Source organism: Oculina patagonica, chromosome 5 (assembly GCF_052425735.1).
Source record: "Oculina patagonica isolate OP01 chromosome 5, crgOcupat, whole genome shotgun sequence".
NCBI lineage: Eukaryota > Metazoa > Cnidaria > Anthozoa > Scleractinia > Oculinidae > Oculina > Oculina patagonica.
Window position 1 is genome coordinate 22,499,239 of NC_135762.1, and position 14,008 is coordinate 22,513,246.

Genomic DNA, 14,008 nt, shown 5'->3' on the forward strand with positions numbered 1-14,008 from the left:
AACCTAGTTAAGTTTTGTGGAAATTTTTAACCGGGTTTCTAAAAAATTAACCCAGTTAACTCTCGAATGCGGCCGCGGCCAATAGCTAGGAGGCTATTTTTGCAAAAAAGAGGCAATTTCTCACCTTCTGCTGATTCAGCAAATTTCCAAGATGGCGGACCCTGCCATGTTGTTGCTAAGTGCATGACGGGACAAAGGCTTAAAATACATTGTGGTACAAACAAGCTTAAGCGAATAAAAGGGGAAAACACAAAAACAATTGATTTTTTCGTAATAATTGGGTTGTAAACATAAGAAAACGACTTTTATAATCAAGAAAATAGCAGGAATGGGTTTATTTACGGTTTCCATGGCAACGGGTGGAAAGCAAAAAAATAGAAAGTGTGAAATGTGACAAAATACTAATTTTAAATGTTTGTAAAAAATCTTTATCACTTTTAGGTGTGTTTTTGCGATTTGTATTGGAGATTTGACATTACTTGTATTTACAAAGCAAAACTTATCTCCACTCTCCCCCCGTAAAAAGCATGTCATATCTCCCTTATGCACCACTTTCCGTCCTGGTAACAAGTGGATTGAGAAAATTCTGACCTTCAGCTTTAATTTGATATCAATTTCACTAGGTATTAAGGGGGGTGCTACGAAAACCTATTTTTAGGCCCCTTTTGAAATTTGGCTCATGGACTAAGTATGCAAACCTCAACCCAACACAAAACTCTAAATGTCAATTGGATTTTTGCAAAAATCAAATTACCTAAAGTGTTTTTGGTGGTGATTTAAATTCTGCCGTGCCAAACTAAATTGCAATTAGGTTCGACTGTTGCACAGGAGAAGCACGACTTTGATTCAGCCTTTGTGCAAGAGTCATACCAAATTCAGGATTACTGAAGCTACGTAAAAATTAGTCAGCGGTGATCCAACAATACAAATATGGCGAATGTTTGTTTCTTTGCCTGACTAGTTGCCGCAAACTTGCTTATTTCAGATTCAGCCCAGCTTGCTTCTTGTTTGCTCAGCCCCCTGTCATGACTGTCATCTTCGTTGAATGAAACATCTTCGCCCTGCTTTTTAGTAGGGAAAATTTTGTATTCCTTTGCCTGGCCCTCATGTTTTTGCCGTCTGGCAAGCAGTAAAATTCAATGCGCATACTCAACCTCGTCCCCAGGGTCTTCTTTTTTTCACAACAGCGGCTGAAAACGTTGAAGACCCTGGGGACGAGGATGTGCGCATACTCCATTAAGGAGAATTTTTCTCGGGTCTCCTCGAAACTCCTCGCGGGAACGTAACCCTCCAAAATACATTAGTATAATTTGTGAAATTTGTTTGGCGCTGCAATAACATGACGTTTGATCTGCTGTCGTGCCAGAGTCGGGTAGCATGGCATGGCATGTCGAACTAAATTGCTTTGCCAAACTCAATTCAAAAGTTTGATTCAGACGCCGTGCTTCTGCCTTACTTTTGTCGAAATTAATTCCAGAATTAAGTTCGGCACTGCAGAAGCACGATGTCTAAACTAGGCCTTAGTTACTCGGAACAAAAACTGGTAAGAAATAGGCCATTTCTGTGTTGTGAGACCATTCATATGAAAATGTGTCCCACCTGCATGTTAACTTTCATTGAAATCAAACTCATTTTCATACAAAAAGTTTTAACAAACAAAGGTAACTTGAAACTTGAAAAAGGGCAAATTGGCTGGCAAAAGAAGCAAGTCAATCAAGATATTAAAAGAACTTTATTTTATAAATTTGTGGCAGTTAATTGCTTCAACTGCACTATATAAACACAAATTATACAGCACTAAAAATGTCTCTAAGCAGAACTGTTACAATGCAGTTCCTTCTGTTTAGCATGTGTTACATCCTGTTGTTTCCAGGCCAACCTGGACAGGTTGTAAGGTATAAATAACACAATATTACAGCTTGTGAAATTGTAATGAATGGTGTATATGAAGCAATTATGTGTTCTTACGCTTGATTCGCTAACAAACAACAACAACAAATGCATTGGTACTTCATGGCTTCAAACATTTTAGATATCATTGTCTTATGTTTCACCCCAAAGATATGTTATTGAGTTGTTCAGGTTCGAAATTGGTTATCTTTTCATCTGGGCAGAATAAATCAATAGTGCAGTTTACCATTTCAATGGCAAGGTCTTGTAATGGGTATGAGTTTAAGAGGCCAGATCTGACGAGGGGTAATATTATTTTTACATGATGCTTATACTGAGTTCCAGGCTCCGGTTGTTCGAAAGCTGGATAACACTATCCACTGGATAAATCACTATCTGGTGGATAGCGTAGTATGTTTTGCTAACACTTATCTGCTGGATAGCGATTTATCCGGTGGATAACGTTATCCAGCTTTTAAACAACCGGGGCCAGGTGGATAATGCTATCCACCTGATAAATCACTATCCAGTGGTCTAGCGTAGTTTGTTTTGTCAATACTTTTCTTGTATAACGATTTATCCAATGGATAGCGTTATCTACCCTTTGAACAACTGGGCCCTAGGTGCAAGAGAAATGTCATGCATGTAAAAAATGTGCTTTTGTTGGCAAGCTTTTATAAGTGATGCACCCAAGGCACATGTAATGGGTTGCTTTAAAGCTCTTATCCAGGAAGTGACAAGAGAACACATTGCTTCTTTGCAACATGGTACAGTAGTACCGCTTCAGCTTTCTCCTTTTGTTCTCTTGACGTGTTTCTGTTTTGCCTCTGCGCATGATTGCATGACGCCCATTTCCATGCATCTTACTGTTTCAGTCGGGCATCTCAATAGAAACAACAGGTACAACACACTTTGCCGGGTGCTCATGACCCACTGGTTTGCGCTGTGGTTCAATAGAAGTCTCTTCCCGAGGTGGTCTTGAGAAAATACCTTCAGAAAATTTGCAGGAGATGTTGCCATACTCTTGTAAAAAGGGACATGTCCCTAGGAGAAAGTCACAAAAGTCCTTTCGAATTCCAAACCACCCTGAAAAAAAAATTAAAAACCAAGCTTATTGTCAATAATTTTTGCTTTATGAGAGTCAATCTTACAGATTAGAATAGCACATTTCCACGATGTCGTCATTTGACTACAAATACCAGAATTCATTTCGCCTTTCCTTTGTTATTCAAATTTTGAATTCCCAGTGGGGTTTGAAAAACAATTGCTCTAATTAGAATGACAAAAAGACAAAGCGGAGGATTCTGGTAGTTGTAGTCAAGTGACGCCATCATGCAAATCGCCTATCCTTCACAAGTGCAAAAAATATAATTTTTGACCAGTTTTGACCAGCAGTGCAGGCATTTTTGGTGGGTGAGTTCTTGAATTCAAAAACTCACTTTTCAGCCTGACTCCCAGGCTAACTAATGGTATGCAATTCTGCACTCCAAATTTAAAAGAAATGTTGATCCCCTTTAAAATGTAACCATACAAGTTAATAATTAAAAGTGATATTTCTTTAACCACAGAGAGTGCACAAATCTAATATAAATGCACTCCATAATTTATTTCTTCCAGGAATTGAAAAATGAACACAGTTTTATTTCTGGTAATCTGTCAATGAAGCAATACCCGATTCCCTCTACAGCGCGCGCCTGCCGCAACGATGCATGTTGCTGAGTCTTGCGCATGGTTTGATGAATACAACTACCGTGATTCCCTGCAGGCGCGCGCTATAGAGGGAATCGGTCATTCATTTGGACAACTTAAGAGGTAGTTTGCTTCAAACTTAGTGATTACACCAACTTACAATGGTTCCCTCCTTTGTGGTAGAAGGATGTTGCCAGCAAACTTAACAAAGATATTTGAAGAGGAGCTACAACTCCAACAAACATGTCCTGTGTGATACCATCAAGTCTGTTACAAAGCATGATCTGAAGCAGAATGGCAAAAACTAAGTACTAGAAAAAAAAACCAGCCTAGTTTTAAACAAGGTGTCTGTTCATTAAAAGGGAACAAATTAACATTAATTTAAATACAGTCAAACCTCCCTGATTGGCCAACTCTAGGGAGAGACTACTTCTAGTAATACCATGCGTAAAACTCTTGAAGTTCTCTCACGCAATTGGTCCATGTTTTTTAATGAATCCTATTAATAATGGTTTTATAAAAGAATATACCCGTCGAGACTTTTTCAAGACTGCTTTCCCATAAATATCATGAAAGGTAAAGAACTAAACAAATCTAATTCTCCTTGGTTAACTCCAGGTCTGTTAAAATCCATTAATAAAAAGAACAGGCTTTACAAGCAATTGGTCAGATCATCCAGCAAGTCCTGCAAATTGCGTTAATTCTCTCTAATAAATGATGATGATGATGCAGTGAAATAGCATTTACTACTACATGTGAAACCTCTGAAAAGTGACTTCCTCCTATAGCAGACCATAGCTAGGAGGATTGATCAGACTGAGAAACCCCACTCATTAAGGTGATTTTTAAAGCCCAATTGACAAAAGGGATTTTCATCTTTCGGTTTACACTTGCAACAGTGAAGCTACAAATTTGAGCCAGAGTGTCACGTACTGCTGGAGCTTATCCAAGCTTTTGTAGCATGAAACAACAAAGAGTATTTGTACTCACTCCTGGATGGGATGCTACTCCATTACAGGGTTACACTCATTTGCTGGTACCCTTTTATGCATATGTGTGGAGAGAGGTACTGTAAACTGTTGGCACACACTAGGGGACTACACTGTAGTTGCAGGAACTTGCTTTGGGGACCAGTCCCCTAGTGTGTACTCGTATTTTGCATCGAAATTCTAGTCGCAGGGACCACATTTTTGGTCCCTGCGACTAGTCCCACTAATTAAGCTGGTTTGATTTCTGGGACTAGTTGCAGGGACCAATAGTCCCACAAATCAGTCAATTTTTTTTTTCCAGTACACACTAAGGGATAAGTCCCTGCGACTAGTCCCCTAGTGTGTACCTAGCTTAAGAGTTAAGTGTCTTGCACCATTAGGCGACTGCGCCACCCAGTAGCTACCACAACTTATTATATTTGAAAAAGTTTTAGCTCTAGATATTAAAAATTTACCTACCAAAGTATTATTTTAAAGTGAAAAATTTTAGTCACCTGAAATGTTAGAAGTGGAATAACAAGAAGAACTGATGCCACAGCAACCATGACATGTCCTCTACGCTGTGCTGGAAGAACCTCCGCTGTCCTCACAAATATTATAGACCATATAACATAATACAACACGAGAAGGCACAACAATGAGAGCACTATCCACATAGGAACAAATACAACCTGCAAGAAAAAATAACACTTCTCCTTTTGATAACATATCCTGGGTTATACCAAAACCTGTAGAAGCGGGGCAGTTATCTAGAGGAAATTCTGCCCCATTCAGACTGTGCAATATTGCTAAATGTACTGACTTCTAATGTTCTTTCTACTGCTTGGTATAAAATACATATACACCTGTCTTTTCTTTTTTTTCCCCATGTTCCCTTTTTTCCCTACTTTTCTAAATTAAATTATTATTTATACATAGTACTTAGTTACATTGTACTTATTTATTTATTTTTTCTACATAGTACTTAATTACTTATTACTTGTCTTATTTTACTTTTGTCTTCTTTTATGTACAACCTTGTCAAAGAAATTAATTTTTTTTGTAACTACTCAGCTTGTTTAGTTTATTTCTATTCTGAATAGTTTTTTTGGCCTATTTTAGTTAATTTATGTTATGCTGTAATTTATTTTCTATTTAATTTGGCAAAATAAAATGGTCGTTGTTGTTGTTGTTGTATAATCACAATTTTCTGATTTCATTAAATTAATACTGATACTGAATGCAGTGTGAATGGTTGAAAGTCGAAAGCCATATTGTACCATTATAACACTATAATAGAAAAGGGATTCAATGAAGAAAATTGAATTTTAAAAAGTTCTTTTCTTGTTTTCACAAAGTTTAACAGCACTCATGAAAGTCTGGGATAGCCATGAAAACTCCACTTTGGCTCTTGCTTTCACTGAATTTCTCATTTTTCCAAATGTATACTCCCATGGGACATACTTTTATTTTTTATTAATTTCCCCTGTTTAAATACACTAGATACTAAGATACACGATTCAATGATGCATGCTACAAGTGAAAACGTAATTTGTGAAAACAGTTACTGACTGGCACTTAAAATCTACTCACCACCCATGACCAAAGAATTACTTTGTCCAGTCTCAGAGACAGGAAGATAAACTGCAGAACATTCACTGAAAACACTGTCTCAAGCTGCAAAAACAAGGAAAAAGTTAAATATCAAAACACAGGGCCAGGCCTAACTGCTGAACTTTTCTCGGATCAAACCAATACCGTAAAATTCCGGTTATAAGCCTCCCCGCTTATAAGCCCCCCCCCCCCCCATTTATAAGCCCATCTACCTGAAAACAAAAAATACATCCGATTATAAGCCCCCCTCTGCCGGACGACAGTACTGAACAGGGCTAAATGTTGCTTTATTATGCGTTTTTAACTTAAAAACGTATTTCGATCAACACTCCTGTGGCTCGTTTCGAAACGTTTTTTTTATTCCGCTTATAAGCCCTCCCGGATATAAGCTCCTCCGCTTATAAGCCCACACAAAACCCCTTACAAAGGTGTATAAGCCCAGGGCTTATAACCGGAATTTTATGGTATGGCATGTGAAAGTTCAGTGGTTGATTCAGTGTTTTGTTCAGTGTCAGTACAAATTATATATAGACTAGTTTTTTTTTTTGGAAGTTCACTTAGCTATATTTTCTTGAAGTAGCCTGGACGTTATTGGCTTTGCAGCCAATTTATAAGAGCTAATATGGCTAAAATTGAATGACGAAACACTGTATTCAGGCTTCTCTATTTAGCTACAACTTAATGTCTTGGAAAATTATTAAAAGTATTTCCAGAATAGTCTGAAATGCTCCAAAAATAATTTTTTTGGCTTCTGTGAAGCAAGAATTTTTTCTGAAATATGTGATTTCCATGTAGCTAGATAGATAGATAGATAGATAGATAGTTTATTAATACAACTTCGCAACCTAAAAGGTTGAATTATGTCATATTTACAAATTTATAAAGCGATAAAAACTAAGGATAAAATGTAAAAATATTTAAAGAACTATACAAGAGTGATTAAAATCCAAACTTAAGTACATTAGAGACAATAAAACTATTTCTAAATCTATTAGTCTTAAAAACAGGGTTAAACTGGCGTGACTTTCTGAGGTTATAACTACTAAGATTCCGTGGGGGCAGTAAATTCCTCAGCCTACTGTCATTGTTCTCTAAAATGTTGTTAAACAATTTGTCCGTCAGGGCTTGTCTTCGACCTGACAGAGTGACTAGACTTGCCTTGTCGAGCGCTTCTTCATACGTAAAAAACGGAAAAATGATGCGCATCGCCCTCTTTTGCACTGCTTCTAGCTCACGAGAAAGAAAGCTAGTAAACAGCCTGGCATACCGTATTTATTCGATTAAGCGCCCAACCTTGAATAAGCGCCCACCTTGAATAAGCGCCCACCCTGTAGGTAGGAAAAGTTAATAAGCGCCCAGCTTTGAATAAGCGACCACCCCAACCCCCTAAATTGAGGGCACAAGCGGAATTTTGATTATTGTTGAAGTTGAGATTAAAATTGACTAAGTTCTACTAAGAAACTATCACGAAGACCGAGTTTTTTTTAGTTTTTGTTACTGAAACTTTCAATGAACATTTAAAATTTAGCTTTGGTACACTTTCACGTTTAGTTATTATACATTGTTTTCTTGCAAAATAAACGTACTACTTGCTAAAAATGGTGAAAATTTAATAAGCGCCCAGCCTCGAATAAGCGCCCACCCTCAAGGTCCAAAAATTTAATAAGCGCCCAGGGCGCTTAATCGAATAAATACGGTAGGCAGTTGCAGGGGAAGGGTTGAGAGGGTTACAACTCCACCCTGTGTAAAGGAGAAGCATGCTCCCAACTCCTACAAGGAACTTGTGCTTTTAGCGTTCACACCAACATTATAGCGGAGCTCCACAGCAGCCCAAAGGGCCGCAGAGCAGAGCCATAGAAAATCCACAGAAATAGGAAAACCATGCACTTGAGTTTTCATGGTCATCATGGCTAGCGGCATGGCTCGCGGGTGCGTCCGCCCGTCCGTCCATACATACATACATGGCCCACTTCAAAAATAGATTAACCCTAACCTCTTTGATACTGGGCATCCATGTTATGGTCAATTGACAGCTGTCAATACAAGGTATCTGCTGACCAGTATCACATTACCATATTGCGGGCTCAGGTGTATAAGTCATTGAGGTCATGAGCTTTTTAAAGTTGACCGCTGACTGGAAAATTGTTTTCCTATTGGATCGCAGGTTCAAGTGCTATTAAGTGAATTCAAATGTATAAATGAAGGGCAAAGTAAATTACCGTGGAGCTCCGCTTTTAGGCTTAAAATAAATCAACTTTGTTTTACGAGGGTTGCACGTAACAGTCTTCGACTGACAAACCTGTGGCCCTCGGATTCCCGATCGAATTGGAATTTAGAAGTGGTGGTTTTTGTGGAGGGAGGAAAACCGGAGAACCCGGAGAAAAACCCTCGGAGCAAGGACGAGAACCAACAACAAACTCAACCCACATATGGTACCGGGCCGGAATCGAACCCGGGCCACATTGGTGGGAGGCGAGTGCTCTCACCACTGTGCCATCCCTCCTCCCCCCAGGCTTGGCTAAGTCTATTTAATGCAACCCTCCCTGTTATAAATCCTAGATCCATTGTTTTCTGGTATTAAGTTCAGTGTCTGAATTACCTCTACTGATCTGTCATGTCTGAACCCCCAGATACAAGCAATGATTGACAGTGACGACAGCACATACAAAGGCATGAACATGAGCCTCCAAGGGAAAAGCTTGCCTCCGCCAAGATTAATGCACACAAAAATCTCGAACATCAGGAGAAGAAGATGCAAAGCAAGACAGATAATCATTGCCTTGAAATCCACATGGCTTTCTCCTTCACCTCTGTGTAAAACAAAATATAATATACCTAAGCTTGATTGAAAAGGAGTCTCTCTCTCTTTGCATACTCAGGTTGTGTTTTCACTAGGACAATTTTAGCTAGATAAAGTTGGAAAAGTCAGGAAATACAGTGAAAACACTTTGTCTAGTGTTAAGCGAGTTAATTAATGCAAACTGTTTTCACAAGGAAAAACAGAGGGTTTTCTTGCCTTTTCTACAGGAAACTCATGCAGAGTTATACTACCTCGCAAGATGGTTTAACTTGTCCTGACAAATACTGCAGCCAATCACATTGCGTGCAGTGACAGATGCCTGCCAAATGATCTGCTAAATATTATTTGCCAGACGCTCTCCCCATGGTTCAGTTTGCAAAACAAAACTTTTTAAATGGCAAACGTGCTCAAAACTTTTTCCCGTTTCGTTCGATTTACAATTCCACCAGCTCCGTTACATTTTCCAGTTCGTCGGCCAAGACCTTTCCTATTTCACGGCGCCGGCGTCTTGCACTTTCGGCGAGAATTGATCAATGTTGTTTTGCTGCTGGATCAACAGCATATCGTCACATACTCCTCATTTGTAGAGACGTTTTCTGCATCCTATAAAAGAGAGTCCTTCTCCTTCGCGCCGGGGGGGGGCCGGCCCCGGCCGGCCCCGGGGGCCCCCCCTCTCCCCCCGGGGCCCCCGCAACGTCCAAGGAGCCCCCTAGGCGTCGCCCCCCCCCCAGCGTCCCCCCCGGCCACGAGGCCCGTCCACCACCCCCCGCCCCCCCACCCCCCCACAGGCGAGGCCCCGGCCCCCCCCCCCCCCCAGCCCCCCCCGGCCCCCACACCACCCAGGGCCCCCCCACGAGCCCCTCCCCCTCCGGGGACAGAGGCAGGACGCAGCGCCACCGCCACCAGAGGGCGGAGGAGAGCAGAGGGGGCCGAGGGAAGAGGAGGAAGGAGAAGGAGAAGAAGCCAGAGGAGGCGATCGAGAAGGAGCGCGAGCCCGCGAGAGAACGCGCAGCTCCAGCCCAAACGGACAGAAGGAGCGACAACCAAAGAGAAAAGCGAGAAACAACCCGACCAAGAGAGCCGAAGACAAGAGAAAGAGTCGACAGCGACACCAAAAGGCGAAGCGCGTCGCCGCAGTGCGCCACGTCAAGCAGTCCGGATCACTGGTCACGCGTGTCCACGACAACACCTCACAGTGCCCCACAAGAAGCAGAGGAGCGAACGACAAACGTCCCGAAAGCATCGGCCCCGAATCAGGCCGGAAAGCGACCCAAATCCACCAGCTGCCAAGCCCAACCAACAACCCGAGACCGCAAGCAGACGAAGACAAGGCGCTCGGACCCCCCGCCCGTGTCTCCACCCAGGAGAAAAAAAAAAACAGACCACCCCCAACACAAGAAAAAACAAAACCACGCAGGAGAGACCAGAAAAGCGTGCCGAGGAGGAACAGACACCGAGAACACCAGCAGTTAGAACGAGACGAACCGCGACCCGGAACAAGTCCGCGCCACCACCGGCCAGCGCCCGGAAAGAGAACGAAGAGACAGACAGAGAACAAACAGAAAACCCCACAACAGCTCACAAAGAGAGACGTCTCATCCCAAGGAGACAGTAAGCCGACGTGGACGCCGAAGCGTCACCAACCCACCAGAACAAAACAAACATCAACCCACAAAAAAAAAGCAGACAGAAAAAAAACACAGCAGACACTCGAACGACACCGATACGCCGCCAGTAGAACCGAAGAACCGGCCCGCATAGACAAACACCACACAGAACACAAGGAGAGCCGAAGTAGAGCAGAGAGACGACGTCAGAGAAGCCCCAATCCAGAGAGAGAGCGGCGGGGCGCCACGAGTGACCAGACACCCAACGAAGACAGCCCCGAAGCGGAAAGCAGACACAGACCGAGCCGAGGCGAGGAGAGGACCCCCGAGTCACACCACCAAAGACAAAGATCAGAGAGACGAACAAGAAAGAAGAGAGGAGAGAACAAGAGAAAGGTCAAGAAACGAAAAAAAAAAAAGAGGAAGACAGCGACGAGGGAAGTCAACCACAGCCCGAGACAAAGGACAACAGCCCCAGCGGAGACAAGAAAAAAGAGCAACACCCGAACCAGACCCTCAAAAAACACAAAAGAGACCGAAGAGGGAGCCGGACAGAAAAGAACAACCAGAAAGCAGAAACAAGGAAAAGAAAGAAAAAAAAACAGCAGAAAACAAGAAGAAAAACCAAGACAAAAAAAAAAATCAACCAAACAAACACCAAAACAACCCACAAAGACCAAAAAAACACTGAAACACACACATCACCAACAAAAAACCAACAAAAACCGAAAGAAAGAACAAAAAAAAGAAGAACATCACAACAAAACAAAACAAAAAACCAAAGGGAGAACAGGACGAACGAGGACGGAAAGATCAGGGAACGAAAAGTATAAGAAAAAAGAGGGGAGGGAAGAAAAACAAAAAAAAAAAAACAGAAAAGAAAAAAAAAGAAAGGAGAAAGAAACCAAAAAAAAAAAGAGAAAAAAAGAACAAAAAAAAAAAAAAAAAAAAAAAAAAAAAAAAAAACAAACCCGTAAATATTGCACGAGAAGTCATTAAAAGCGCTTCGTCTCTCGTATTTTCTGACTTTTGCGCGCTTTTGTAATTTGAATCTTCTGAGTTAGCGGCTTAAATTTTCACAGTGAAAACAGTTGTCATGTTTAACTAGTTCATGTCGGTCTGTAAACAAACACCTAGAAATAATGTTCAGCTAGTTAATCAGCCAAGTGAAAAAACAACCTCAATTCCTTGGACCCTGCTCAGAAGACATCTGACTAAGGCTATGATTACATGGAACCGGATCAAACAGATCCCAATGGATCCAGTCTGAAATAAGGCCTTTTGTTTACATGGGACCATGCTGGAACCAGTCCGGAATGGATACAAATAGAGCCAAAACTGGACATGCACAACAGCAGGTAAGTTTTGGCTCCATACCATACCAGTTCTAGAAAAAACTGATGAAGTACAAGGTGTTTATGTGGAATTGTTTGGAACTGGTCTGGATTGGTTCCAAACCATTCCATGTAAACAAAAGCTGATTTGGTCTGGTTCAGCTCAAAATTCCATACCAATGGAACTCTTTGAAGAAGGAGGCAGAAAACAATAAAAAAATACTCAATAAGATGAATCTCATTTGCAGGGAATTCTGCAGTTTAGCCAAATTTTCTAAACCAGTTGGATTTTTATTTTTCTTCCTTTCAGATTATGATAATGATGAGACAATACAAACAAATTCAAATTACGACATGTCAGCGTATATTCAAATTGTCAAAGAATGACTAGAAATACCGTACAAATTAACTTTACCTGTATTCTGGATGCCGAATCCAAATGTAAATTCCAGTGAATGCGCCACTTAGCACCAGGATTTTCCAAATCCAAATGGGCGTAAAGACTGCCCAATAACTCCACGTGATGGCTCCATCCAAACGCAGGGCCAACAAAATCGAAAAGATGAAAAGAGTAAAGAAAAGAAGGAATTTACTGAAAAAGAAACAACGTGTGCCCACGAGTTAGATAAAATTTTTCACTTCACGAAAAAAAGTTTTAACTCAGCTCATGTGTTTTCGCGAAGAACATTTTCTTCACAAATTACCTTGGGTTGAAATCCTGGAAGAGGCGTCGGAGGTTCATGCTCTATATAAAATTTACTAGCAGAAGGAAATAAGCCGAGAAAAGTGAAGGCATTTGATCAAAGAACCAAAATACCTGAAAATACAAATAACTTTTGAAAACATGGCGTGGCTACTAAGCAGTTCCCCTATCCCAATAGCCTTAGCAGTCTTGTACAGTAGGGCCCAGCCTCTCGTCGGTCAGTACATTCGAGATAAAAAATTGGACAGAAAAGGAAAAATATAAGACAGAAAGGTAAGCCTAGGGTACTGTAGTTAAGTGGATATGCTGTCAACTTGAATTGAAGGGAAACATTTTAAAAGAAAATCAAAGATGAGTGGTGAAAGTTCTCCTTTCTTCTGTTGTGAATTAACTTTTTATATTGTAGACTTTTCTTTGCCGCTGTTTCCGTAACAATTATTTTTTGCTGATAGGGTTGTTAGCCCTATGCAAACCCCCTAACCTGGAGGGTTAGGGGGTTTACACCTGGGGAGGGGGTTAGGGGGTTTACACATGTTTACACCTGGGGAGACATCAAAAAGAAAGCTCGTGACAGGCATGTGTGGAGAAACTTTGTCGCTGCCCTTAGCACCCACGGCGTATAGGGCAGTAAGTAAGTAAGTATTGTAGACTTTTTTTAATGGTCTTTAATCAACACCCCTCCCACAAAGATTGTTACCAGGGGTACTTATCATTTAACCAAAACTCCTGGAAATTTCAGTTGGAAAGCAGTGGTCCTCACCATTTGGCAAAATAAACCGATTGAAAGACTGTTGAATGACGGTGTTTTTCCAAAAACCAAAAAAAACAACTGAAAAAGATGGCCCTTACCATTTACAAATATTTAGTTTCCGATTATTGTTTTCCCCTGATGGTAGACTTGGAATTGGGAAAATGAACAAATGGTACAGAATTTTCCAACAGTTCACACCGACTGGAATGAAAGGACTTGTACTACCTCGAAAAATAGTGCACATTTTTTAATGGATTTTCCATAAAATTACTGTTCCAATGACCTTCTGTCCGAAATTTCTAGGATTTTTGGTTAAATGGTAAACTCTCCAAATCTTTAGGGGTTGTCCTGCGATTTAGGTGGGAATGAACTAACCAGAATTCCCTTACAATTGGCACTTCTTCCTAGTTCCAGTCTCCCATCAACGAAAAACAATAACAAGAAGCCAAATTACAAATAGCGAGCGCCATCTTTTTTGGTTGGTTTGCTGATTTCGAAATAAAAAAATACCATTATTCAATGTTCATCCTAACAAAAATTGTTTAATGGTTTAAGCACCACTGTTTTTTTCCAGCAAATGGTTAACACCCCAGATCCCTTGCCTTGAAATATAGCTGTGTACCCTTCCCATTGTAATTTCTTACTAAATGGT

General features: G+C 40.9%; 1 protein-coding gene across 1 annotated transcript; it reads right to left on the reverse strand.

Moving 5' to 3' along the window:
• Window positions 1–1,713: 1,713 nt before the first annotated feature.
• Window positions 1,714–12,719, reverse strand: LOC144653316 (transmembrane protein 185A-like). Its single transcript, XM_078513291.1, has 7 exons — window positions 12,607–12,719; window positions 12,318–12,494; window positions 8,761–8,971; window positions 6,141–6,224; window positions 5,063–5,239; window positions 3,740–3,863; window positions 1,714–2,976 (listed from the first exon to the last, which is right to left on the reverse strand). The coding sequence occupies exons 1-7, from the start codon at window positions 12,642–12,644 to the stop codon at window positions 2,762–2,764; spliced, it is 1,026 nt and encodes a 341-aa protein (XP_078369417.1). The 5' UTR covers window positions 12,645–12,719; the 3' UTR covers window positions 1,714–2,761.
• Window positions 12,720–14,008: the final 1,289 nt, after the last annotated feature.

What these genes read in the sequence shown, in the direction of transcription:
- LOC144653316 (XM_078513291.1), bottom strand. Translation starts at nt 12,644, where the DNA reads ATGAACCTCCGACGCCTCTTCCAGGATTTCAACCCAAG. An exon ending in TAATTCTTTGGTCATGGGTG is followed by an intron (nt 5,240 to 6,140) that starts GTGAGTAGATTT and finishes TTTTTCTTGCAG; the next exon opens with GTTGTATTTGTTCCTATGTG. An exon ending in TTCCACTTCTAACATTTCAG is followed by an intron (nt 3,864 to 5,062) that starts GTGACTAAAATT and finishes ATTCTGCTTCAG; the next exon opens with ATCATGCTTTGTAACAGACT.